Source organism: Salvia miltiorrhiza, chromosome 6, assembly GCF_028751815.1.
Source record: "Salvia miltiorrhiza cultivar Shanhuang (shh) chromosome 6, IMPLAD_Smil_shh, whole genome shotgun sequence".
NCBI classification, from domain to species: Eukaryota; Viridiplantae; Streptophyta; class Magnoliopsida; order Lamiales; family Lamiaceae; genus Salvia; species Salvia miltiorrhiza.
The window spans coordinates 8532725-8559782 of record NC_080392.1 but is presented as its reverse complement, the minus strand read 5'-3'; the positions used below and the strand labels follow the sequence as shown (position 1 = coordinate 8559782).

The window sequence follows — 27058 nt, the reverse complement described above, 5'->3', positions numbered from 1 at the left end:
ATTCTGATTCTCGTTAGGGGATTGGATGGACGGATGGGTTTGAGTTGAGTTGGGTGTTGGCATGCGGGGGCCCCCGCTCACGTGACTCACGTGACGCCTTTTTCATCCAATCTGCCGTTGGCTTGTGTATCTGTCACGTGATTCTATTTTTTGGGCTCACAGTGCTTCGTGTCGTAAATTTATCTTGACACATTTTTAGCGTTTTTAAAATAATCTTCTTTTCGCCTCCAAAAAAAATTAGCGTTTTCACAAATATACTTAATTTTGTTTTTTGATAAAGAATTCCAATTTTTTGGTATTTTTACAAAATATTTCACCGTATAAAATTTGATGATTCAGTTCGTTCAAAAATCTGAGGTAATTTTTTTTTGCACCTCACCATAAAATAATAAAAACTAGTACTTCATTAATTGTGTCCTTAAATTATGCATTTATTATATAATATTCTAAATTTTTGTTTTCTATTTAAAATTTTGAATTTTTATCATTTTCCATAAAATGGTTTATTATACAAAATACGATAACTATGTTATAATTCAATTATAAAATTATCCAAATTAAGCTTTATAGGTTGTATAAAATTACTCAAATCTATAAGCCATATAGGTCATATAGGTCGTATATATTCAAACAAAAGTCTCAACATCATTCATAGTGTTCAATTATCAACTTGGCAGTGTATAAATCACAACTAAACTGCAATCGCTCAAAGGGAATTGTTGAGCCTTTGTTATCACGTGAGGTTCGTCATTCATCCTTTATAGGGGCGGTAAACGGTTCGATTACGGGTTAATTGAATCAAAATTTCAATTACTCGTAACCGAAAACATGTAATTTCAGTAACCGTAACCGCACCCGAACAACAGTTCAGTTAACTGATTAACCAATTGGGCGATATTAATCAAATTTCATCTGAAAAAGATATGATCGTTGTTGCCAGTAATTGAACTCTCGGCGTTGGAAAGGAAGGTCAAGCACTTCTTCGTTGCACCAACCCGTCTTTTGTGTTCAAATACAACACAAAAATACTTTATACAAACATATACTATCTTTTTTAAATACGGCTTCAATCAATGCATTTTGAAGTTGTAACAACAAGAAACCAACACGACGCCCAACAACAACAATAAATCAAGAACATTCAATCCGAACAAAAGTCTAAATAAATAAGTCTACAGTTGATAAACACTGATTTTGTATAATTTTTATGGATTGTATTCTTTGCATAGTATTGGAATTGTGCTTTGCGTGATGCCTTTTGGATATGAATTTATGTTATTTTATGATGTCACGCTTTGGTATAGTTTTGGCTAGTTTTGTGTATAATGAGTGTTTTAGAACAATATTATTGATGGAGTATGTTGAGGGATGAGAATGAAGAGAAATGGGCCCAAAAGTCGAGGAAAAGTTAAAGAAATGAAGAAATGATAGAAAAAGAGAAAGAATCAACGATTGTCGTTCCGATCACCGAAATTACATTGAGCTGAGGAACAAGATCTGCGATCGTCGTTGTGATCGCTGAATATGCTGAATTGACGCACGAGATCGGCGATCGCCGAAATCATTAAGGAGCAAAAAATGATATCGGCGATCTGCGGGAGTGGTTGCCAATATTTTCATTTTAGATCTATTTTGAATTTTAACTGTTATTTTCGATTTTTATACTAAGTTTATCACTTGGGCCTATAAATAGGTTTCATTGTTGACTATTTAGAGCTCTGTATTCATATTTTCATATTCATAGACTTATAATTTTATTGCTTTTTAGTTTATAGAGTTTGGATCAGATTTCTGCAAAATTGAAGATTTACGTTTTCTTTCAATTGATTTTTCTTTTAGTTATGTTTTTGGTTTGTTTTACTATGTCTCATTAGTTTTTTTCTGGTTCTAGGGCTTATACGTGGTTGCTTGAATTTGTGTGTTTAATTTATTGATATTGATTTTTTTTTTCCAATTCCCGACTTAGGATTCATGGTACTTGATTTTTTGTGAATTACCTGATCAATAATTTACATGTCTAGTTGTTCAATTTAAGACTTAAATGTGATAATTGTTAAGCTGTGATAATTGTTAAGCCGATTCAGGAATGAATGATATAATTTTACCGTAAGACTTGAATGTGATAATCGGACTATAGGAAGCTATTATTTGTATGCTTTTTGAAGTTAATTTTTTCTTTTGAAATTTGAATGTGACAGGGAATATATTAATGGGTTAATAGCTGAAAATACACGAACTATCACCGAATTTGCATTTTGCACATGACCTTCAAAAATAGCTTCACAATACATTACCTTTTGATTTATTTGCAATTTGCACACGGCGAAAGTTTCGATTACTCTTAAGTTTGACCGGCAATGACATGAACATTATTTAACATTACATGACATAATTTGTGGCATTTTTTACACGTTGGCAAGTCACGCGTTCAAAACTACGTCGTTTTGATAAGGAGAAAAAGTAAAAAAAATAAAGAAAAATGTCATCTTGGTCCACACGTCCTTTCTTCTTCTTCAATTTCTTGCTTGATTTGGGGGCGGCGGCGAGTGTCTTTCCGTCATTTCAAAAGCGGAGGCAGCGGGTTTCGGCAAGTCAGATAGCTGCTACTTTTGGGGAAATGGCTCGTCGTCTTCCTCATCCAATTCGGCATCTTTGTCGCCTTCGAGGGTTCGCAGATTTGCAGATCTAGGATTTTTTTTTGTGGCTGAGGATTTGGGGATTTTCATTTTGGTTTGCAGATCTATGGTGTTGCGGCGGTGATGTTGTGGTGGTCGGAGATTCGTGACCACCCGGAATACCTGCAGCCGGAGGTGGTGGGGGCGTGAAGCAGCAGGTGAGCGGCGGCTGAGATTCGTGACAACCTCCGCCATACCACGCGACCTCTGATTTCGCTGTCAATCGCCTCCGTCAACCTTTAATATCAGAGCCTTGCCGCCGCGACTTCCTCTCCCGACCACCGAGCATCCGAGGCCACCGAAGCAGCCCCGTTCTGACGCCCTTTTTCCCCCAAGATCCGCCGCCCTCCACCAGATTTGGGGATCTAGAGTTTTGGGGAAAAAGGGGACTAAACTCTTGGTTCTGGAGGATTTTTTTGCTTTAGTTTTGTCTAACCTTCTAAAAACGGATCTACTTTCCTAAGCTAACCAATCGCTCAAGGTAGCTGCTTTCCAAACCTGTTGTTAAGTAAGAGTTGATCGATCGTCCAAAGAATCCAAACTGTTGCTTCGTTCTGAGCTACCCAAGTTGGAAACTATTATTTTTTTATTTTATTTCTTTGTTGATTGGTAAATTCATAGGGTTCGAAGGAGACGAGTTACGTCAGAAGCGCGGGTCATCACCTGTGAAGATTCGATGGTCGACATCCAGGGTCTCGGTGGCGCTGGAGCCGCAGTTCATGAGGAAGTGGTCAGCTGGGGAGACGGCGCAGGCGACAACATTTTTTTTTCTTTTTTTAATTTTCTTTATTTAAAAAAGCTTGACAAAACGATATCGTTTTATATGACCGTTGGTGCGTCCACGTCTGCAAATTCGGGAGACACGTATCTAGGATTTAAGGGATGGTCAACGCATATGCAAATTGCAAATAAATCAAAAGGTGATATATTGTGGAGCTATTTTTGAAGGTCATGTGCAAAATGCAAATTCCGTGATAGTTCATGTATTTTCCGGCCATCAACCCTATATTCATCCACTTTCATAGTTGTTTGTTAAAGAAAATTATTAATAATGCTATCTTTAATATGGTCTTTAATGTTCCTATTATGTCAATTTTGTGGGGAATTGAGCGTTTGATAGTTGTTTTGTGTTTATATTGCATTATCTTGTGAAATTGAGTACTTTATTAACTACATACTTAAAATATTAATCTACAATTCCTTAATTTCGTGTCGAAACCAATGTGTCAAGATTCGTGGGACGGATGGAGTAGTAATTTTCGTGTTTTAAAACTTAAAATTGAATTAAAATGAGGTAGACCTATAGTACTTTCGTTTTTTAAAACCTAAAATCGAATTAAAATGAGGTTTCTGCCGTAAGTTTCGTGTTTTTTTTTTGTTCTTTTTTAAATAGAAAAAAAAAAACTAAAAATGAATTCAAAGGGGGCGGGGGATGAATGTTTAAGCCTTAAGGTACAACGGGAAAATGGAAAAAAGTCGAATAATGGGTAAAAAGCATCAGCAACAAAAATTAAAGTTCAAAGGAAAAGAAAGCAAAGAAATAATTTGGTAGCGATATGCAATTTTCAAATCAAAATAGATGGTCATTTTTCTAATACCATATTACTGATTTCATTTTCATCAATGTTTTCTATCTATATATCCACTGGAAATATGTAAACAAATAGAAAACAGTAACTTGTTACTATATGGGATTATCATGTCATAACTAAGAAAGAAAAAGCAATTTGGTTCGAATTGATCGAGCCCTTCAGTATTAGGTGATTAATTTAACTTTTAAATTAATTGCATATAGGTACTTGCATTAAAAAAAAAATCATTTTACACACCAACTTTAAATTATATATTAAAATTATTTAATTATTATATTAAAAGTTTCTCATTTTGGACACCAACTTTTAAATATATATTAATTATTCAATTATTATTATTTCTCACTTTGCTATCTTGCTCATTTTTCGGTCAAACTTAATGCTGAAGTGGCTGTCTGAAATTCTACGTGTTCAAATCCGTTGATTATTAAAACAGGATGTTGGTTTGGGCATATTAAAACGAATTCATTTGCATTTGAATTAAAATCTAACTAAATTAGGGCATAAATTAAAAATCATGACTTCAAGCTTGTGAGATATTAGCAAGAGGCTTGAAGCTGAGGAGAGAAAGTGTCAGGAGAGGGGATGAGAAGAAATAAGGATAAAAGAGATCTAGGAATTATATTTTAATTGTCTAATGTAGAAATGACAATACCACGCCGTTTCTATTTTTTATATGTATCATATTCATATCGTACAAATATTTTATGTCATATGTCACTAAATCGAAATTCGGTGAGATATCAAGATAAAAACAAAAAAATAATTGAATAATTTTAATACAATTTTGAATTTGATGTGTAAAATGAAATTTGTTAAAAGTTCAATAATTTATATGCAATATATATATATATATGTGTGTGTGTGCGCGCATGTGTGTGTATGTTACTTATATATACTCCATCCGTTCTATTACAAATGTCACATTATTTTTGGGCACATAGATTAAGAAATGTGTAGAAAATAGATAAAGTGGGTTGATAGAAATTATTTAAATATTAGATATAAAGTGATAAATATTGTCAAAAAAAGAATGAGATATTTGTAACGGAACATCTCATTGTGAAAAATGAGACATTTGTAACATGGGGGAGAGAGTATATAATAGCTACAAAATAATCTGCAACTTACCTAACTTGTACATATTGTGTCAGTCTGTCTGAAGAAATAATTTAGTTGGCTAGGTGCAACTTCTCACCAGAAACTACAAGACACCTTGCTCTGCTCCATAAATTACAAAATTGTGTATGGACACAAACCTATTGATTGTATATAAAATTAACAGAAAATCTCAAGTAGGGGTAGTAAGTTTAGTACGCTTTGACACAATTGTTAACCACCACCAACACATTTATTGCATTAAAATATTGGGGAGGACTTTTGTATGAAATTGTTGTTAATGTTTAATTTTAAATATATTTGAGTCCATGAATAAAAAATCATTTACTATTTATCATACAATGAAGGAGAAATCAATGTCCTCCAAGGAAACATATATAGTTCAAAGGATGCCAACTTCTTTGCTATGACGCCCTATTAAAATACTAATAAGCTCAGGAAGAATAAGTCCAAATTATTACAAAATATTATAACGAAACTTGAACATTTAAATTGATGGTGGAAATAAACTTTAATTATTACAAAATTTCACCAAATAAATGCTTTTTTTTGTTCCATTAATAATGTCTCAATTTTTTTTAGTTATCTCATTTATAATGTCTCAATTCATAAAAGAAAACAAATTAGGGCCCTAATTGTACTAAAGAGAACATGTGGATCCCTCCCACTTTTTAATTAAAACATTATTCCATTTGTTCCAATAAAACTGGCCACCTTGCTAAATTTATTTGTTCCATTTAAATGGTCCAAACTCAAAATAGAAAGAATTTGGGTTCAATTAAGTCCAACTAATTAGAAATTACATCCACTAATTAAGGCTCCCCTTATCTCTCGACTAATTAGGCCTCACTCTAATCTAGCTGCCTCTCTTGACTTCTCTCTATTCATTGCCATCTGCTGAATGCATCCTTTACCTATAGAAGTGCAATGGGCTCTAGGCTTGGCCCATGTGTCTGGTCCAACAGCTTGTGCAGATAAGGTTAACAGATTTTGTTTCCTTACAAAGAATTGGAGATACACCAACAATAGGGTAAGTGAATCTCTAATTCTTTGACAAGTTATCACTCTGGATCCACCTAAATAAGGTAAGTGAATCTGATACACGAAGCCCTAGCTCTAGTTTAGCCCACTTATGCATAGCCCATAGCCCATTAGGTTATCATTATCAATGATATAAATATTGTAATCTCTAAGTTATTACTTATGGAATGAATATTTGGGTTGATGTTTATCAAATCTATCTCTCTTCTCCCTTGATTTCTGGAGTTGAGCTACTCGAATTGCTCCACCATTGATCGTGATCGTATCAATTGGTGCTTTCATTGAGAGAATTTCTCTTTGAATATCAAAAAAGAAAAAAATGTCCAGATCAGAAATTCTCGCCGCCCTTGAAAAGCTTCGAATCTCCATCTACAGCCTGCAATCCTCCTTCGAGGCAAATTTTCCGGCCACCAACAAGTTCCCTCCGGCTACTGCTCCATATGTGTGTTGGTCTCCATCCTCTTCGCCACCACCCCCAAACGTGCCGCCTTCACTTCCAATACTGCCAACACCACCGCCGCTGTACCGGCCACCGCCACCCCCGGTCGGGCACATCCTTGCCACATGGTCGTTCTCACCGCACTTGAAGCAGCGCGCTGCAGCTGTCAACCACCGCCGCGCTGCCACCGCTAGCTCTCCAACCTCCGCTGCAGACACCCCCTGATGTACCGCCTTCACTCACAATACCACCAACACCACCATCGATAACTACTTCGGTGAATCCTCCGCCAATTCTTGGCAGTCGATTTTGGTTACTCGTCGATTCTAAGGACGAGATTGTGGTCGATGTTTTTGAACCCTATTTGATGCTATTGCGAAAGTTTTAACCGCCGGCGTCTCTAGTTTTTACCGGTCCATGGCTGTTTTCGCCGGTCAAGAGGTTCGGCTAGATGGTGAACCGCCACCGGATCCGCTAGCCGTATCCAGCAAATCAGTTCTTGAGTTAGTTTGCTGGAACTTTTGTCGAGCAGTGGTGGGCATAAATGTATCAAGCTTTCCAATTAGTTCACCTTGCGGACAAGGTGATTGTGAAGGAGTGGGGAATGATACACGAAGCCCTAGCTCTAGTTTAGCCCACTTATGCATAGCCCATAGCCCATTAGGTTATCATTATCAATGATAAAATATTGTAATCTCTAAGTTATTACTTATGGAATGAATATTTGGGTTGATGTTTATCAAATCTATCTCTCTTCTCCCTTGATTTCTGGAGTTGAGCTACTCGAATTGCTCCACCATTGATCGTGATCGTATCAGAATCTCGCCTTCTTCTTCCCGTATGTTGATGGGGTATGCCGCTTTGCCCAGTTTTATCCAAAATCATGCATCTCTCTATCGCCTTTGCCTTCTGTCTTCGTTCTAGTCTGATCCATGTCTCCTTCTCAGGCTCCGCTCCTGAATCCCGCATGATACTTGATCTGAGCAATTAAAAGGTGCACGAGTGCTATGCTCATGAATGATTTCAAGTCCTTGCTTATTTTGCAGAATGCAGTATGTTCTGTCCAACATCCTACTTGCAGGCTTGTGCCCAAGATGTATCCTCCCAGTCCTAGACACACACAAAAAAAAAAAGAAGAAAAAAACTCGATCCAGACCTAAAAGGGGCACAGAAAACGAGCTTGTTAATGGTGCAACTCGATTCACATCTGCGAGTCCTCACATAAGTGAGGGAGGAGGTATTGCAGCATTGGTTTTCGGAGAGCGGCGACCAGCTCTTGCCATCATCCGTAGAGAAAGAAAAGAGAGAGGAGGAGAGTGTTGAAAAATTAATGGTACGTAAAAAATTGTTTTCTTACATGAAAAATGATTAATTTTTTTAAATTTCTACCTTAATGAATATATTTTATTTTGCTATATGAGAATCGACACTTTTATGTAGACTCTTGGAAATTTTAATTTTTAGCACTCTTTACAGTAGAAAATTAAAACTATAGATTTGCAAACAACATACAAACCACACACACCCACCTAGTGGTTATTGTGGCCGAGAGTACTCGAACATGTGACCTCTTGAACAACAGGCAACCAACCCAACCACTAGTGCACGAGTGCTATACTTGATCTGAGCAAAAGGTGCACGAGTGCTATGCTCATGAATGATTTCAAGTCCTTGCTTATTTTGCAGAATGCAGTATGTTCTGTCCAACATCCTACTTGCAGGCTTGTGCCCAAGATGCATCTCCCAGTCCCAGACACAAAAACAAAACAAAAAAAAAAAATAGAAGAAAAAAACTCGATCTAGACCTAAAAGGGGCACATAAAACGAGCTTGTTAATGGTGCAACTCGATTCACATCTGCGAGTCCTCACATAAGTGAGGGAGGAGGTATTGCAGCATTGGTTTTCGGAGAGCGGCGACCAGCTCTTGCCATCATACGTAGAGAAAGAAAAGAGAGAGGAGGAGAGTGTTGAAAAATTAATGGTACGAAAAATTGTTTTCTTACATGAAAAAGTTCATTTTTTAAAATTTTCTACCTTAATGAATATATTTTATTTTTGCTATATGAGAATCGACACTTTTATGTAGACTCTTGGAAATTTTAATTTTGAGCACTCTTACAGTAGAAAAATTAAAACTATAGATTTGCCCGAACAATTTGAGTGAATTCGTGAATTATAACATGTACGTATAAGATTCAGTGACCACAGCAGTTATTTGTAGCAGCTAAAAGCACACGGTGTAAGATATAGATTGGTGGATTTGATTCCCATGAACATGTAGAGAGAGAAGAATAAAACAGTGATGAAAAGCCTATCCTCATCTCCAAAAACAGGGAAAGGATTAACTGGAATGGCCAATCACCCAAACGAATCAAAGAATGAAGATTTGTTAGTTAGTTTGTGATGAAGCTTGGTTTGGGTGCGGGCGTCCTCGGGCTAGGCATCCCCATATGCGAGACGCGAGGAGATAGTCGGATCTTAGGACTCGGCCGCGGCGACGGGATGGGCCCGTAGCTGGCGACGAGTCCAGTCGGCGGCCGAGGCGACAGCTTCACGTGTTCCATCGCTCGCGACTGCAGGTCCGTCGGGTACTCGCGCACGCACCCGATGCGCGGTCCGAATCCGGTGCTCCATTTGCGCGACATGCGCTTGGCCACGCTCGTCTCCTCTTCCGCCGCCGCCCTCTGGGAATGGACGCTTGTTTGCGAGGAGCATCATCATCATCATCGGTTGCACGCCTCCTGACGTTGGCGAGGTCCACGGAATGGTCCTCGAGGAAGGTTATGAATTCCTGGAAGTTCTCCTCTGTTGGGAGATAATGGCCGCTGTAAGGCCAGATGGCCTCCAGAACACCGCGGCGGGCCACCAATCTTCCCGCGGCGGTGATGGCGCCGCCGGCCAGGAAGCTCGAGTGCTGGAACACCCCTTTCTGCTTCCGCCCGATGTACAGGCTCCTCATCGTGCTCAGCACGAATATCCACTTTGACCCCTCCGTCGTGCTCACCAAATCGCCGCTCTCTTTGTACACTAGCTTCCCATCTTCGATCACAACTTGGAAGGATTCTCTCTCTTTCTGTCACCATTCCAACTCAATTCATTAATTGCTACATGTTGGATATATGAAACAAGAAGACTTACGGGTCCCAGATATTTAATGCATTGGCGCTGCAAATTGATCCGAGGGCATTTCTCCAGATTTAATTCTTTGCCATCTCCGACATCCAACCTTGGATAAATATATAGTTGGAAAAACCATGTGAGTGAAAAGGAGAAATGCAAGACGACTGATTTCCTTCCATACTTGAAGGAGGAAGTATATATATATACCAGTAAAAGAAAGGTTGCGCGCTTTCACTTAAAAACCAGACGTCGTAGTACAAGTGTAAATTGTGGCCATACCGATGGCGTGGATCAATCTGCACAATATATCACACATTTTAGCATCATTGAAAAATTAACTACAGATCAATCTGGTTCAAATTCCATTAGATTTGTGTGTGTGTTGGCCAAGCGGTAATGAGTTAATGTCTAAGCCAAAGGTCTTGGGTTCGAGTCTCATGTGACGGCCTTTAAATTTCTTTATTTAATACTGTTAGAAAAAAAAAAATCACTTACTGCTTCAAGCCAGTGTTGTAGAGCTAGTTTTTGAGCCTTTTCATCTTTGGACAATCCCTTCCCAACCTGCAAGAAACTCCACTTTTAGTTCAAATATTAATAATCCTAGCCGATCTAATCATTTACTTTGATGAATTGATAATTAGTTTTGAGCTTGTTTGATTATATTATCTTTCAATTACTCATTCATATGTTGTATAACTATTCTATCACTCAAATTAGACTCCCTAATAATATAAGAATAGGAAAAGAATTAACTGACCTTGGCGGCTCTGGTTCTGGCTCTAGACCAACGTGAAACAGCAGTTTCCGGCTTCTCATCGTTGAAGAATGAGACAGAGCTCCTCTTGAGAGCTGCAAAGTCCAAAGCCTTCCACCTAAAACGACGACGTCTGACTCAGAATTGGAAGCTTAATCAATTAAGATGAGAGTAGTAGATATATAAGAGAGAAACAAACCATAGCTCCTCGACGACTACAGCGCAATCTGCAAGGTTTCTTCGAGTCCGGTAGCTCTTGTACACCTTCTGCAGCTTCAGTGCAGCGGCGTCCAGCTCGCTCACGGGCCGCGGCCGCGGGGAGAAGAAGCTAAAGCCAGCTTTAGGGGAAGAGGCAGTGGATGGATTTCCATTTGCTGCTGATTCTTCAACTACTAGATTCTTGAAAGAAAGCTGGGGTTCAAGAACTATGTTGATGGGCTCGATATTTCGCACGTGCAGCAAGTTCTTCTTGCCCCCTCTTGCACTTTTTAAGGTCATCTTTAATTTCTCTCTCACCAAGATTTTGATTTCTTCAACTATGTATACTGATTAATCCTCAACAACCTGCATCATGTTTTCAGACAACCATTATTTCAGTGTCGAGATAAAAATTAAAGTGTTGCAAAATTGAAAATCCCATGCAATAGCACAAATGACTAACCGAACTGAAAATGAAAATCTGAAGAAAAATTATGTGTATGTAACTACTTTTTTTTGGTGTGTATATATATATGCTTGTGATTATGATCATTACCTTCTCTATATATTCTTGAAAATGAAGGTGAAATATTGGACTACACATGTTGTGGGAGACCAGAGAATTTGAAACTTTGATTGTCAATGTCATCTTCTTAGATTGCAGATACTGAGAAACTTCTGATGCTTTCTTGGGGAATGCATAAAAAATGTGGGTTCATTTACTAGTATATCCTTTTTAACATTTATTGATTTAATAGTATAGTACGTTGGAGAAAACGACTTTAATAACATATGTTGTTCAACTTCCCTAAAAAACATGTGTTGTTCTTCAATAGTTGCATCCTTAGGCAGTTTTGGGTATTGTGAAAAGTCAGCTTCAAAATTTGGCTACTTAATTTTTTGTGAGAAAAGGTTGCGCTGAATATTTTGTGGGATGCGTTTAGATTGGCTATTACTATTATATTTAGATGCAGCCCTTTGTGTAAAGACCAAAAACTTTGGTAAAGTTGCAATTATATTTAATCAATAATTAATTGAATAATTAAATAAATTAGAAGGTCGCACCAATATTTCATCTTCGGTTCCAAACAATATATTTTTTTATATGGATCACTTGTATTTTCTAAAATATATTTTTAAGTGATGCTGATCAGTTGTGTTAATTTATAATATAGGTGGCGTGTGCAAGTGATACGCGTATGTGAAAAATGAAATACAACTCGTGCGGTAGACTTGGTTAATTAACAAAGGATTTCATTTCATCGTTATCCTGTTATATTTGCCCTAAACAAACCGTAATTATTGGTGCTAACTGCTAATATTGTTCCAATATAATTAAAATACTTTGGTCCTGGTCTATAAATATAATGTATTAAATTTATGTCACATCGATGTGACAGATGATCTACTTCTTATAATATGGGCTGAATACGAAATTCCACCGGCTTTCATATGTGCAAAGGAAAGGAAGACTAACCCAACAATTGACCCTTCAAAATTCATGTAGGATTTCAAACAGAGAAGCTAATTTTTTTGTTCATGCTTTAGCTCGTTTTGCTTTTTCTTGCATTGATGTAAAGATTTGGGAGTCGGACTTCCCCGACTGGCTCGTAGATTTGATTCATCAGAATTTAAATTAATATAATTCTGCGGTTTCTCCTAAAAAAAAAATTCATGTAGGCAAAGACATAAGGCGTCCTAGCCTATTTTTTTTTACAACGTCGAATTCGTGACAACTATAGTTCGTTTAGGTCATTCAACTATGTAGAAACAAATTTTGCTCCTAGTACTAATTTTGGTCTATGCAGACGCTAAAAGCCAAAACTCTGTAGTTTTAATTTTGAATAGCTATTTTAGTTATCATGCTTTACTAGATTTTAGTTTCTATTATGTTAATGTTTTTTTTTTTGAGAGAGAGAATTACAAGACTCTATTATGTTAATGGTTGGTTGAATTATTTCTTTATCGTTTATTCATTTTTTAACGCTCAAATATACAATGGGGGGGGGGGGGGTCAGGTGTGGCATGGTGGGGTGGGTTTAGGTATTTTATTAATATATGTATATTATAGTTAAAATATATATAAGTATAATGGTGGGTACAGATCCTATTCTCCAACTAAAAAACTGTTTGAAGTAACATGATATCCAAATGGCTAAATCCATTTGGATTAAATTGATTCGAAGCTTGACTCGACTTTTGAGTCAAATTGGCAGAAAATCAATATTAATGTTTCACAAAAGAAGTTTCAACGATAACAAAACAATCATAATATTAAAAATAAAAATGTGTTTTACTTTAAAGACTCCTAATAAAAGTTTACCAACTTTTATATCTATATATTAAATTAAGTTCAAAATTGAATTTTATATATTATATTTTTATTTAAATAATTTAACATATTTTTGAAAATGGGTAGAAAGTACTATATTTTAATTAAAATAAATTACCATTTAAAAAATAAAAATATCCACTGAATGATGATTTTTAAAGAAAATTTAATGATGAATTATTATTCAATTAATATATATATATATAATATATATATATATATATATATAGGGGAAGGCTAAAATAAGAACGCTTCTTAAAATATAAATTAGGAACTATTTTCAGCCCTTAGATCATCAAGATCTACGGTTGATTCATTATTTTGTTGGATAAATTCATGGTCCTGAGTTCGAATCCCAAAGGTAGCAAAAAAATATTTTTCGCAATTCATACCTTTATACAGTTTATTCATGCGTGTTATACATAAAATTCATGCTTTTTGCTGGTTCGTAATTCTTAAAATAAGGGTGGTTTATTGAATAACCGCCCCCTATATATATATATATTTATATAATTGGCACTACAAAAAAAGTTTCTACTAATGACATGAGGTTTGGTAGCTAATAGAGTATTTGTGTCACAAAAAATAATGGCGTTTGGAAGTGTAACTATTAGTGATTAGCTACATTATCAAATGTCACTAATTTTTATGACACACATAATAGCTACCAAATCTCATGTCACTAGTGGAATTTTTTTATAGCGTGGTCAAATTTCTTATTAAAAATACAAATATTTAATGATTTTTTTGTTCTCAGTATATATAATGATTATACTAAAATTATGAAATGAAAAATGTATAAAGGGTAAGGATGTCTTCTTATGTTGAAAATGAAATATTTATTGCCTTTGATCCGGATCAAATTGATCCAAATAGTATCACCCTATCCAAGTTAATCATATTTAGTGCAAGTTAAGTTGTGTGATTTCTCTGTTAAAAAAAAAAAAGTTGTGTGATTTCTTTGCATATTATTACAATCTACACCAAACAACGATTTTAACATCCCTTAATTTGTTCTTCAAAAAAAAAAAAAATCCCTTAATTTGAGGAACAAAATTAAATAATTGCTTTAAATTTAAGATAATTAATTAAAGAGTTGTATATATATACGTAGTTGAGAAAATTCTGGTGCAGATGATAATGATAAGTATTATCATACCTCGGAATTTAAGGAAAAAGTTTCCCCATTTCTTGAAGAAGACTAGTAAGAATGCACGCGACCCTTTTCTCGTAGCTGCAGAAGTGAAGATCCTAGAGATATATGGGAAGCAAGAGGGAATTTGTTAGATAAATGTGTATTGCCCCAACAATGGTAGATCACATATACTCACTCTATTCAAATAAGACTTTGAGAAAGTGGAAAAGCAGAACAAATTATATCATTGCACTAATAAGGCCACATACGTCCTAATTTATGTGGTGATTTTTTTTTAACCAATGTCGTATGGTTTAGGCATGCAAATGTCAAAGTTGTTAGCCGACGCCACTATGATTTTTGGATGTCCGATCTTTTTGGAGCATAAAAGGTTGTAATCTAAGTTGGCCTAAATTCTTAATTTTGGGTTGGACAATCTAGCTCAAGCCCATTGGGCCATTATATTTTAATATTGATTTTTTTCAGACCTGTAAAAATATAGCCTAACTCATTCAATTCGCCGGAGACGGAATGGGTTAGTCGGCGGCAGCTCCTTCAAGGTGCTCGGTCTCGGTGTGGGCGGCGTTTGAGAGAGAAAAAAGGGTGGGGGCGTCAAATGAAATTAAAATAGTAATTTTCATATTTTATATCGTTTTGATTGAATTGATGCATGTCAACTTCAATTTTGATTAATGTTTAATTGCGAAAAAATTACAACAATATTTAAGTTTTTGCATTTTTTGGATAATTTAAAATTAATGAAACCAAAATGAATCTAATACTAACGTATTTAGGCGTTAATAACTCTTTCAATTTTAAGTCAAATCGAAAGAAACTTCGTAGTTCTAGACACATAGATTCTCTCTCTATATATCTCTTTGTTCTAAAAATTTGTAGCCAAAATTGGTGTGTCGAATCATTCAGCATCTGGGCGTTTCCTAAACTGGGAAAGTTTATATGGAAATAAATCATGAAAATGAGAAAAGAAACGAAGAATCCTACCTTGTGATTACGAATTTCCTCTTCCTCTTTTCCCTTGCCGTCGGCGACGGCGGTGGTGGGGGGCGTCAACCGCCTGCACTTGCTCCATTTGCCTTCTTATTCTGTTTTCATCATCTTTCAGTTATTTTCCTCCAAATCCCCGCAACTCACGCTCATTGTTGCCTCTATTTTTAAATTACTTTATTTAACCCACAAATCTCTTTCTTTTCGCTTTTTAAATGAACTAGTTAATCATTTTCACCTTTAACAACAGAAAATCGAATTCCAGATATCTAATGAATATTTATTAGGTAAATAAATTCTTCATGTCTTCACTTATATTAATATTTATGTCTCTTTCTATATTAGTAAAATTTTAATGTTAATGATGAGTTATATATGTTGTACATGTACATGTACCTGTACCTGATTTGTTCAGAGTTCTCTATCCAACCACCCTTCCCAATTATAATTATACATATTGGGAAAGTGATACTTATGTACACTATTAAGTTTGCTACAAAAAAAATGTACACTATTAAGTTGTACAAACTTTATTTAACACCCACAAGAATATGATAGTTGAAGAAGAAAAAACTGAATATTATATGAAACATGCATCTAAAACAAGAGATGAAATAAGCATTCTTCCCAAAATTGAGTGTGAATAAAGCATGTAACTCAACATAAGGGAGACTCGCGACTTTATGAGCACACTACATTCTAGTAAGTATGATTTTTCTCCTGTTGCTGTAATCACATAGTATCATCAATAATAAGTATTTCCTTTCCTTTTTCTCATATTTACTAAGTAAAAAATTTAGAATCAACGAGCATCAACTTGGGTGAGAGAGACATTATTGAGAGACAAATGATGCTGGCGTGAAGAACTTGTTCCCGTGTCAGAAAAGCTGGACTTGACAACAAATGCTGGTTGCTTTGGCTCGGGAAGCTTGCAATCTCACTGTTCAGCATCGACTGCACATCCCAAGTAGACGGCCTATCCGTCGGAAGTTCTTGAACGCACAACAAACCGATATGAATGCACCTCATCGCCTCCCCTTGCTCCCTCGCACCCGATACTCTCGTATCTATCAAACTTGCAACGCTGCCCGAATTCCACAACTTCCATGCCTGAAGTTCCAATATCATGATCAAGAAATTGTGTCAAATATTCAAATTCCAATCACATATTTATAGATGGACTAACATGTTCCAAGAGGCTGAGGGAGCCTTCTTCTTCTTGAAGCTTATGTTCCGTCTACCCGTGGCAATCTCCACATCATCACTCCGAAGCTAAAAACATCTGATTTCTCTGAGAATCTCCCCTCTATCGCGTACTCAGGGGCCATGTATCCGCTGCAAGGAAACCAAGCAGCAGCTACTAGTCTTTGATGGATTGATGAGGCAAAATCTTGGGGCAAGATAAATAAAACACACTTACTATGTTCCTACCACTCTTACAGTCTGGACATGATCTTGTTCGGTTCCAAATATTCTTGCCATGCCGAAGTCGATATCTTCGGGTTCCAATCATCATCCAACAATATGTTGCTGGGCTTGAGGTCTCGATGGATTATCTTCACTCTTGAATCTCTGTGAAGATAGAGCAGGCCTCGACAGATACCTCGTATGATGTTGAAACGCTTGCTCCATCTAGGATCTCTTGTGATGAATCTGGACAAGATTGACTCACATACTAGAAGAAAATAGCTTATGGACAACAGTTTAGACATTGAAGAAGAAGAACTCACCAAATAGGAAAAAATCCAAACTCTTATTAGGCATGTATTCATACACCAACATTTTCTGCTTGTTCTCCACACAACACCCAAGCAACCTAACAAGATTTCTGTGCTGAAGTTTGGAGATGAGCACCACTTCGTTCACAAACTCTTGCATCCCCTGTCGAGATGCCTGCGACAGCACCTTCACTGCGATTTCTCTCCATTCACCATCTCTCCCTAGAGCTATCGAGTCATCATCAACGAGAGAGGAATTTATGGAGTTCAAATTAACGAGGCCAGAGTTTGAGAAGTTGCTACCTTATAAACAGGCCCAAAACCACCCCTCCCTAGCTTCTTAGCTTCCGAGAAATTGTTGGTGGCATTTGCTAGCATCTCCATCTTGAATAATGGTAACTCTTCAAGATTACCCTCACCCAATTCATCTGATTACTTGTATTAACTGCTCCAAGTTGAATACTTTCCCTTTGCCTATTTATTCATGACAGTGTTCACACATAAATCACCAATATGCACAAAATTAAGGGGTTGATTACACAACAAATTACCTTTGCGCTTGGCAATATATTTCCAATAAAAATATGCGCAGGTGGATATGACAACAAATCCAACAACAACTATTATAATTGTGATCTTCTTCGACTCCTCATTACTCTCTAACCAAAAAAAAAAACATGAATCACAGATTACACAGAGAAGATTGTGATTGAAATCATTCTTATCCGTGAGTGAGGATAAAGACGTGTGTGTTTTCAGAGGCGTGAAATTGATGATGAATACCTAGCTCAGATTTAGAAACGCGAATATTGACATTGGAGCCGGAGCCGGAGCCGCTGGAGAATTTGACAAGGTCGATCAAGGGCTGCGTATAGAACCTGCATCCGGCAACGCCGTAGAAGCCGTAGGCAAGGCAGGAGCAGTTGGTGAGGCACCGCGGCTCGCACTCAGCTTGGGAGCCGAACCACAGCTCCGAGTGGCTCGACAGCGTCAATATCTGAGCGTCAAAAACCCATCTCCCTTGCCCCCTGGCCCTCCACAATCCAAGGCGGCCCTCCTCTCGCAGCCGCCGCTCCAGTTGCCGGCGTCGCGGGGGCGGAATCTCTCGGACAAGTACAAACCGGGGAACCTCGTGAGTCGCACACCCCGAATTCCCCGCACCTAATGATGATCACACCATATTAGATGGTATTTTCGTAAAGTGTATAATCCAATGTAACAGAGAAATCGAACCTGCCGGAAGTTCGGCATGGATCGGATTGTCCCCTGCAAAATAACGACTGGAGGAGGATAGCAGCAGCGGTGAAGAAGATAAGTTGATAGTTGAGATTCTTTGACAGTCTTCTCATCGTCTGCATAATCATTAATGGTGGTAAAGATCCATTACAGGAGTATGTTTTTTAGCATCTGATGGCGACAGAATTGAGTCTCCTCCTTTAATTTAACCAAATATTAAAATAGGCTTGAAGTGAAGGGCTATCCAATGACCAAATTTTTAATTAGTTGGAATTTAAAATATCAACTTAGATACTAACTTGTATGTTGGAAATATTTATATTTAACAAAATCGCGCTTCAACAATTTTGAATACAAGAAAATATAAATTAAAAGAGGAAAGAAGAAAATGATGAGAATTGAGATTAGCAACCTGCCTCCGAAAAAACTTACCAGAGAAGTAAGAAGAAATACTAAAATGACTTGAGAAAGTAAACGCCGTGTTGTTTATGGCGTCAAACTCAAACCTTATATTCCAAAATTTTGATGATCGAATATTGTATGTTACTCTTGTCGTACAGTATACAATTCATATTCAAATTCACTACAAACTACTCTATATTTCAAATAACTCTGAAATGCCACACGCTGTGTTCTCTGACACAAAAATGGCTGAATTTTCCATTTATCGATTCATTTTCTACATCATTTACTTATCTTTTTCTCCATCTTCAAGCTTAGAAGACACCATCACATCCACATCTCCTCAAAGATCCCGACACCATAATCTCCCGCGGCCGCGTCTTCAAATTCGGATTCTTCAGCCCCGCCGGCACCACCAACCGCTACGCCGCCGTCTTCTACGCTGTCTCCGAAACAACCGTCGCATGGGTAGCCAACAGAGACCACCCTCTCCCCGCCTCCTCCGGCGCCGCCGCCACTATCTCAAAAGACGGCAACCTCGTTCTCGTAGACGCCCAAAATCAAACCATCTGGTCCACCAACGCCACCACAACTTCCCCCGCCAACACCACCCTCCGGATCGAGGACACCGGGAACCTCATCCTGGTCGACGCCGCGACCGGCGCAGCCCTGTGGGAGTCGTTCTCGCGGCCCTCGAACGTCTTGCTCCCCACCATGAAGATAAGCGACAACGTCAACACAGGAACAAAGTGGCGCTGACGTCATGGAAGAGCGCCTCCGACCCCGCGGTCGGAAGCTTCTCCTTCGGGATCGACGGCCGGAGCATCCCGCAGCAGTTCGTTTGGAGGGATGGGCGGCCGCTGTGGCGGAGCGGGCCGTGGAACGGGCTCATCTATCTAGGGATACAAGACATGTTCCGCTTCTACGTGAGCGGATTCAGCGTTTTGAGTAACGACAGCGCCGGAAACTTCGAGTACGTGATTCCGGAGCAGAAGGTGTTGATGATGTTGACATTGAATGCTTCCGGCAACGTAGCACGGAAAATCTGGGACGACCGGAACGAGAGCTGGACGAAGGTGTGGTCGGCTCCGGAGAAGGCGTGCGACGTCTATGGCAAGTGTGGGCCGTTTGGGAGCTGCGATGATGAAGGCTCTCCGATTTGTTCTTGTCTGAGGGGGTTTGAGGCGCGCGAGTGAAGATGAGTGGGGGAGAGGGAACTGGAGCGGCGGATGCTCCAGGAAGAATGAGTTGCAGTGTGATGAAAATGGAGACGGATTCTGGAGGATGCGCTTTATGAAGGTGCCGGATTTTGCAGAGCCGTGGCCTGCTGTGGAGGAGGATGAGTGCAAGAGGAGATGCTTGGGGAATTGTTCGTGTCTGGCTTATGCTTACGATTCAAACATTGGTTGTATGTTCTGGGCTGATGCTCTCATCGATGTTCAGAAATTCAGCGGTGTTGGCGTCGATCTTTTTATTCGTCTCTCTGCTTCAGACTTGGGTACTTTTTCTTTCTCCCTTCAATGTGGGTGATTGATTGGAAGGATATGTCTACTGAGGACTGATTTTTGTTTTATTTAGACGACCACAGGGATAAGAAGCTGTACATCATAATTCCAGTAGTCTCAGCTTTTGTTTGCATATCCGTCTTCATCTTTGTTGCTTGGTGTTGGATGGTGAAGAACAGAAAAGGTAAAATTTGGTGAGTGATTAATTTAAGTAGTAGCAGTCTCACTCACTCTTATGCTGTTTTGCGTTGTATGTGAAATCAGGAGGCGAAGCGAATCCCAGAAATGTATCTTGGTCAAGTTCAACTCCTATAGTGTTTAATGATGAAACAGAGAAGGTTAACACTGGGGATCTGCCGCTCTTTACTTTCGAGATGCTGGCAACTGCCACAGATCAATTCCATGAAAGCAATCTTCTCGGGAGGGGTGGTTTTGGTCCTGTCTACAAGGTACAATCTTTGCTCCATTTGAAGATATATTCTGGTGTTGGTAGAGATGATAGTGGTGACTGCTCTAGCAGGGAGTTCTGGCAGATGGAAAAACGATAGCAGTGAAAAGACTGTCGGCGGATTCTGGACAAGGATTGCAAGAATTCATGAACGAGGTGACCGTGATGTCCAAGCTCCAGCATAGGAATCTCGTCAGATTGCTCGGAGGCTGTGTGGAGAAACAAGACAAGATTCTGATTTATGAATACATGCCCAACAGAAGCTTGGACTTCTGCCTCTTTGGTTGGCTGTCAAAATCCAATCCTCTTCTCAAGTATGTTGATTGTTGAAGCAATTTTTGAGCATTGTGTTTTGTTGTATGTAGACGGTAGACATCATCCTGGGCAAAAGGCCTTGGATTGGAAGAAGCGTTTCAGTATCATGAGGGCGTCGCGCAAGGCCTCCTGTATCTCACAGGGACTCTAGACTGAGGATAATTCATCGCGACCTGAAGCCGAGTAACGTGCTTTGGATGGAGATTGGAAGCCCAAGATCTCAGATTTTGGCATGGCCCGAATATTCGGAGGCAACCAAGATCATCAAGACACTGCAAGAGTTGTTGGAACATTGTGAGTGGATTTCTTCAACAGAATCATAGGCCTGCTGCAAAAATAACTAATTCTAGCAACGATGATGATTTTTGCAGGAGATATATGGCACCCGAATACGCAATGGAAGGCAGATTCTCAGAAAGATCCGATGTCTACAGCTTGGGAGTCCTTATGTTAGAGATAGTAAAAGGGGAAAAGAACTCACACTATTACAATCATGAATGGTCTTTGAGCCTCATAGGATGCGTAAGAAAAGCCTCTCTATCCTAATCCCATCATATTTCTTCAATTCATAATTTGGTCAAAAATTTCAGGCATGGAAATTGTGGAGTGAAAATAATGGGTTGGGTTTTGCTGATGAAAGCATAGCAAGTGGAGAGATGGAAGAAGATATAGTAAGATGCATTCACATTGGGTTACTGTGTGTCCAAGATTCTCCCAAAGATAGGCCTATTGTTCAAACAGTTGTGTCGATGCTCAGCCGAGAAATTGCTCATTCCAGCTCCCAAGCAGCCAACCTTGGCGGAGAAGTGGCATGGCTCGGCAACCGGTTCAATAGAACCGGGAAGCCGAGTCGAATACTCCATGAATCAGGTCACTCTCACTGTGCTTGAAGCTCGATGATGTTTGAAAATATAAGACATCCAAATTGGATCAATATATTTAATATTGAAACAATAGTGCCTAATGGCCCTTTTCAACATACAACATCAAATTTTGTCCACCATTTAAAAAAACATAAATTTTGGCCATTTTTATAGCTTTGAGACGTTTTTGCCCTTAATTGGGCGGACTGGGTAGGGTCAGGAGCGCGGGTCGCTTGCCGGGTAGGATCAGACACGCGGGTCGGGTTAGGCACTTATGGCACTATTAGTGCCATAAGTGTCAAGATTTTACTTTGGTTTTATTTAGGGTTTAGATATTCCATTTAAGGTTTAGATTATCCATTTGGGGTTTAGATGTTCCATTTAGAGTTTAAATGATGTTGTTGTTTCTGTATGTGTACTGCACGTATGGCACTTATGGCACTATTAGTACCATAAGTGCCAACGGAAATCCAAAATAAAACCAAGTAAAATAGTCATTTTGGCACTTATGGCACTAATAGTGCCATAAGTGCCAACGCAAATCCAAATAAAACCAAGTAAAATCTTGGCACTTATGGCACTAATAGTGCCATAAGTGCCTAACTCCACCCGCGTGCCTGATCCTACCCGGCAAGCGACCCGCGCTCCTAACCCTACCCAGTCCGCCCAATTAAGGGCAAAAACGTCCCAAAGCTATAAAAATGGCCAAAATTTGTGTTTTTTCAATGAATGGCCATAATTTGTGTTTTATGATTCATTTTGGCTATTTCAAAATTTTACTCTTTAATATTCCTCCGTCCATCAATTCATGCCTTAAGGGAAGTGATCCTTCTGTCCACCAATTCGTGTCTTATGGGAAGTGATAAATAACCCTTTCACTAATATACGAATTGGTGGACGGGGGAGGGAGTAACAGAAAAAAAGCAACTATTTTAGTCATCAATGAAGATTTCATACGAAAATTACGCTCAATCCACCCAAATTGCTGCAAATTTCATTATGAAGAATTTATACTAATCTTATAAAAACAATGGCGAAACGCACTGTACTATTTTTCGTTTCATTAGATCTGCATACAGGTTTTATGTTTTAATAGGTGATTATACTTTTAGTTTTGATTTCATCCAAACTTTATCTAAAGGATTTAATAGAACAGTTGACGTTTTTGTTATATTTATCATGATTTATTATTTAACCATTCATGTCATATCCTAATTAAAAATTTAATATAAAAATTAATTAAAAAAAACTCATAACCTCTTATTAAATGATGACTATAAAAATTATTTCGACGAGAATTATCATATTTGGAATTGTAAGATTTTGTCAATACCTACTTGTCGAATAGTGAACTCTGTTTTAAAAAATTACTTCCTCATTCCTACATCCACGGTAAATGAGATATTTTTATCATTTTGGTTCGTCCATAATATATTTGGTATTTCCATTTTAAGACATATATCCATATATTTTATCTTTATTTATACATTAATATTTACAAAATATTCATTTTCACAAACCATTTATTAATTACCTAACAAATCAATTTTGAGAGGTCACTTTACTATTTTATACACATCTCCCAATTTTTTGAAAGTTGTGTCCTCTTATCCACTTCACACTTATCATGGACGAAGAAAGTATAATAAATGGGCTAATAGTTTTCAAAGAAAATAAAATAAATCTAACAAATAAGAGCACCCACTGTGGGGGCTGCGTAAGGCGGTGCGCACCAAGCCCGCGCACACCCCACCACATTGCCGCATCCTCTCATCCCGCACCAGCCCCTCCCTCGCGCACCCAGTGCAGATGAATGTTTGGTTAACACGGCCCAATCAGGAATTTTCAGGCAATTAAAAAAAATTGAAAACTTATCATTTCACGCATGGGCCCAACAGTAGTACACAATTTTTTTTTGCTTTTGATTTGAGCCAACATATAAATATCGTCCCACGAAGCATAACTCACTTTTCTTTTTGGGTTGTTCCACGAAGCTTGATCTGTTTTTAAAAATGGCAAAGATTAAAGATAATTAGGGGTTATAACTATACTTAATTAATGGGCTAACCCATGTGAAGTAAGGACCAAATTAACCAAGTCTTCCCCGAAACCCTAAAATGAGCCCATTTGGTTTCTGGCCCCTCAAGTCTCCTCTCTCTCGCCCCAAGCGCCGCTCCCCATCGTAGACTCAGATCTAGGGTTTACTTCCGCCGCTCTCGCTCATTTTCTGCCGCCGCTCTCTCCTCTTCTCTATTCGTTTTCGCTGAACAATACCTCTATGTGTGTGTGACTCCACTACCACCTCATCGCCACAGTGTCGCCCAATTTTTTATGTTTGATAAATTACATAAGTAAATATAGAAATTTAATGACCGTATCATGGTGGACTTGAACTTAGGACTTTGGATTTTGGGCATTAACCACCTACCGCAGGCCAATACATGCATACCAGTGTCGCCTATCCTTGCCTTAGGACTCTGCTATTATCTTTTTCTCGCAACTTTTTTCCATGAATTGCAACGCCTCCTCATCACCGCCATCTCTGTGTCTCCCTTTCGCCATTCATTCCCTATTGTTGCTCACTGCTTGCCACCTCGCCGCACCATCACATTCACCACCTCTCTCTCTCTCTCTTTCTGATCTTTGATTTGCGATCAAGATCTTAGATGGTTGCACGCTCAATGCTCGATCAAACATCGAGTGTGCGAGCATATAGAGCATCGAGTGTGCGAGTGTGTCAAGCAATAATTTAAATTGAACTATTGATCACACCCTAGACTGAAAGTTGAGCATCGAGGGTGCGAGCGCGTCGAGTGTTGAGCAATAGTTCAATCGTCGAGTATCGATCATTAGTTTAATTTGAAGTATTGCTTGACCTTGTGGACAATTAATAGCAAATTTTTCCATGTGGGAATAAATTAAATATTAAATTATATATTTTATTTCATATTTTGAAACTAAATTAAATATAATTCCAAGATTAAATAGATATATAATTATTATTTGATTATATGGATTTAGTGACCAATCAGAATACGACATGTGTCAAATCTACATAAAAAATTAAGGGTTAATAGTACACGAACTATCACGGAATTTGCATATTGCACATCTTCTTTAAAATTAGCTCCAAAATAAATCACCTTTTAATTTAGTTGTAAATTGCACACAACGAAAATTTCGGCAACTCTTAAGTTTGACCGGCGATGATGTGGACAATATTTAACATGACATGGCATTACTCGTGGCTTTTTTTACACGCTGGCAAGTCATGTGGGCAAAACGAAACGACGTCGTTTTGCCCAAAAATTAAATTAAAAGGTGATTTTAATTAAACGAAGTCTGATTAATTAAACAAAGTCTGAAACTGGTTTCTTGTTGTTCTTCGCCAGAAATCGAAGAAGAAGGTGGAGGCTAGAAATTGGGGATCTATGTTTGAGAGAGAAGATGAGAGAGATGAGTGGCGTTGCCTCCATGTAATCAAAACTAGCCGGCTGCCACTGCCTTGCTTCAGAGCGAGTGGCGTTTCTGTAAGCGCTTCCATCGACGGCCCATGTATCCGCCGCCAACTATCACTGCGTCACCGCTCTCTTCAGTCACCCTTGCCCTCCCGACCCAATTCTCCCACCAGAACCCCTCACTTTTCTCCCAACGTCACACTTCTCCTACATTTGAGGCTCGTGTCAGGGCCCCCTTTTGCTTCACTTTCGAGATATTCATATGGTGAGTGTCACAATGCTGCTGATTTCATGGGTTAGGGTTTTGGATTTCGAATAGCTTTTGATAAAAGAAAAGGTCTGTAATTGAAGACTGTTTCTTTTCTTTCTTTTCGTCCACCGACAACCACAACGAGCCACGGCCGCTGCCCTCCCTCACAGTCTCGCACGCAGGCACGTCTTTCTTTTCGTCCACCAGCCACGACCACCTCTCACCTTCTCTGATCCACACACACCACGCAACAACAAACCCCAGTTCGCGCTGCCTCAGGTCCATCACCTCCACCAACCAAACTAACTGGATTTGCAAGGATAAATCCGGCGCCACCGATTTCCTTGCCGCGCTAGTCGTTGATTTCCCCCTTTTTACCCCAGGCGACTAAGGCGGCGTCCAGACGAGAAGAAGGTCCAAAACGATAAATCAGGGGACTTTTCCATCTTTTTATTTTTTTAATTTATACTACTCAAAACGACGTCATTTTGAATGCCGGTGAGTCCACGTCTGAAAATTCCGGGAGCCACGTCAACACCGATCAAGGTGGTGGTCAATGTATGTGCAAATTACAACTAAATTAAAAGGTGATGTATTCTGGAGCTATTTTTAAAGGTGATGTGCAATATGCAAATTCGGTGATAGTTCGTGTATTTTTCGGCTATTAACCCAAAAATTAAAGATTTTATGTAGATAAATACAAATCATTAGGAGTTAATCAAATCGCGCTACCTCAACTCTCAAAGTCCAATATGGTGGGCTAAAGCTCACAAGTCCACTCAATTTTCACCTATAAATAGAGGCCATTGGAGGAGTCAGAGACACAAAACAAAAATCATTTTGAAGAGCTCAAGAATTGGAGAAGAAGTTCATTGCTACGAGATCCTCTCCACCGATCAAAGAGTTCTACAAAGAAAGTTGTGTATTCTGCGCTGAAGTCATCCAAATCAACATTTGATTCAGAATAAGGTGGAAGCCCTATGGATTAACGTTATCAAATTTAAATCCAAGCCCAAAAGAGATCAATAAGTCATATTTCCCTCCAAAGATTTTAAGAAAATCAAAGAATAATGAAGAAATATTTGAAGAGATGAATTAGAGGACTATAGAGATTGCACCCACATATTTTGAATCTGTGCACATTTTTTGTATTTTATTGGTTGAATACAATAAAATTTGTGTTTATAATTTTGACACGCCCGGTGGGACCTCTCATCTTTTCTCTTCACCAAAGACAACTCAAGAAAATAAGAATGATAATCAAAGCTTCAAATACGGTTCTAACACCACTTCAAATAACAGTTGTGTTATTACTCGAGGCAAAGTTAACAGACTGAAAGAGATCACCAAGTCAACTTCTATGTTGGAAAAATAGCAACATCATGTCAATATAAATAAAAAGGATGCAACAAAGGCCACTCAACCATAAGCTACTTTCTCTAAGCTCTTGTC

The 27058-nt window shown here is 38.4% G+C and overlaps 2 protein-coding genes, 1 long non-coding RNA gene and 1 pseudogene across 6 annotated transcripts; 2 read left to right on the top strand and 2 right to left on the bottom strand.

Annotated features, from left to right (window-relative positions):
• Positions 1-9078: 9078 nt before the first annotated feature.
• On the bottom strand, positions 9079-15589 carry LOC130988441 (IQ domain-containing protein IQM1-like; annotated as a pseudogene).
• A 380-nt stretch (positions 15590-15969) lies between these two features.
• On the bottom strand, positions 15970-18780 carry LOC130988440 (uncharacterized). 4 transcript variants are annotated; one of them, XR_009090103.1, is made up of 7 exons: positions 18363-18780; positions 17913-18290; positions 17433-17788; positions 17142-17357; positions 16832-17064; positions 16598-16746; positions 15970-16521 (listed from the first exon to the last, which is right to left on the bottom strand). It is a non-coding gene; the product is annotated as an uncharacterized LOC130988440 (long non-coding RNA). The 4 variants fall into 4 exon arrangements; XR_009090102.1 differs by having other exon boundaries at positions 17142-17351; XR_009090101.1 differs by having other exon boundaries at positions 17142-17788.
• Positions 18781-20048: 1268 nt separating this feature from the next.
• On the top strand, positions 20049-21980 carry LOC130988439 (G-type lectin S-receptor-like serine/threonine-protein kinase At1g11330). Its single transcript, XM_057912277.1, has 7 exons — positions 20049-20265; positions 20346-20456; positions 20537-20721; positions 20793-21003; positions 21086-21329; positions 21407-21557; positions 21626-21980. Exons 1-5 carry the CDS (start codon positions 20052-20054, stop codon positions 21184-21186), a joined length of 822 nt encoding a protein of 273 aa, XP_057768260.1. The 5' UTR covers positions 20049-20051; the 3' UTR covers positions 21187-21329; positions 21407-21557; positions 21626-21980.
• On the top strand, positions 21432-21925 carry LOC130990447 (cysteine-rich receptor-like protein kinase 10). The gene is made up of 2 exons (XM_057914681.1): positions 21432-21557; positions 21626-21925. Exons 1-2 carry the CDS (start codon positions 21432-21434, stop codon positions 21923-21925), a joined length of 426 nt encoding a protein of 141 aa, XP_057770664.1.
• Positions 21981-27058: the final 5078 nt, after the last annotated feature.

Bases quoted from the DNA above. Each gene is read 5' to 3' on its own strand.
- LOC130990447 (XM_057914681.1), top strand. From the start codon at position 21,432: ATGGAAGGCAGATTCTCAGAAAGATCCGATGTCTACAGCTTGGGAGTC. The intron at 21,558-21,625 runs GTAAGAAAAGCC...CAAAAATTTCAG, and splicing joins CTTTGAGCCTCATAGGATGC to GCATGGAAATTGTGGAGTGA.
- LOC130988439 (XM_057912277.1), top strand. From the start codon at position 20,052: ATGCGCTTTATGAAGGTGCCGGATTTTGCAGAGCCGTGGCCTGCTGTG. The intron at 20,722-20,792 runs GTACAATCTTTG...CTGCTCTAGCAG, and splicing joins GTTTTGGTCCTGTCTACAAG to GGAGTTCTGGCAGATGGAAA. The intron at 21,004-21,085 runs GTTGGCTGTCAA...TGTTGTATGTAG, and splicing joins CTTGGACTTCTGCCTCTTTG to ACGGTAGACATCATCCTGGG.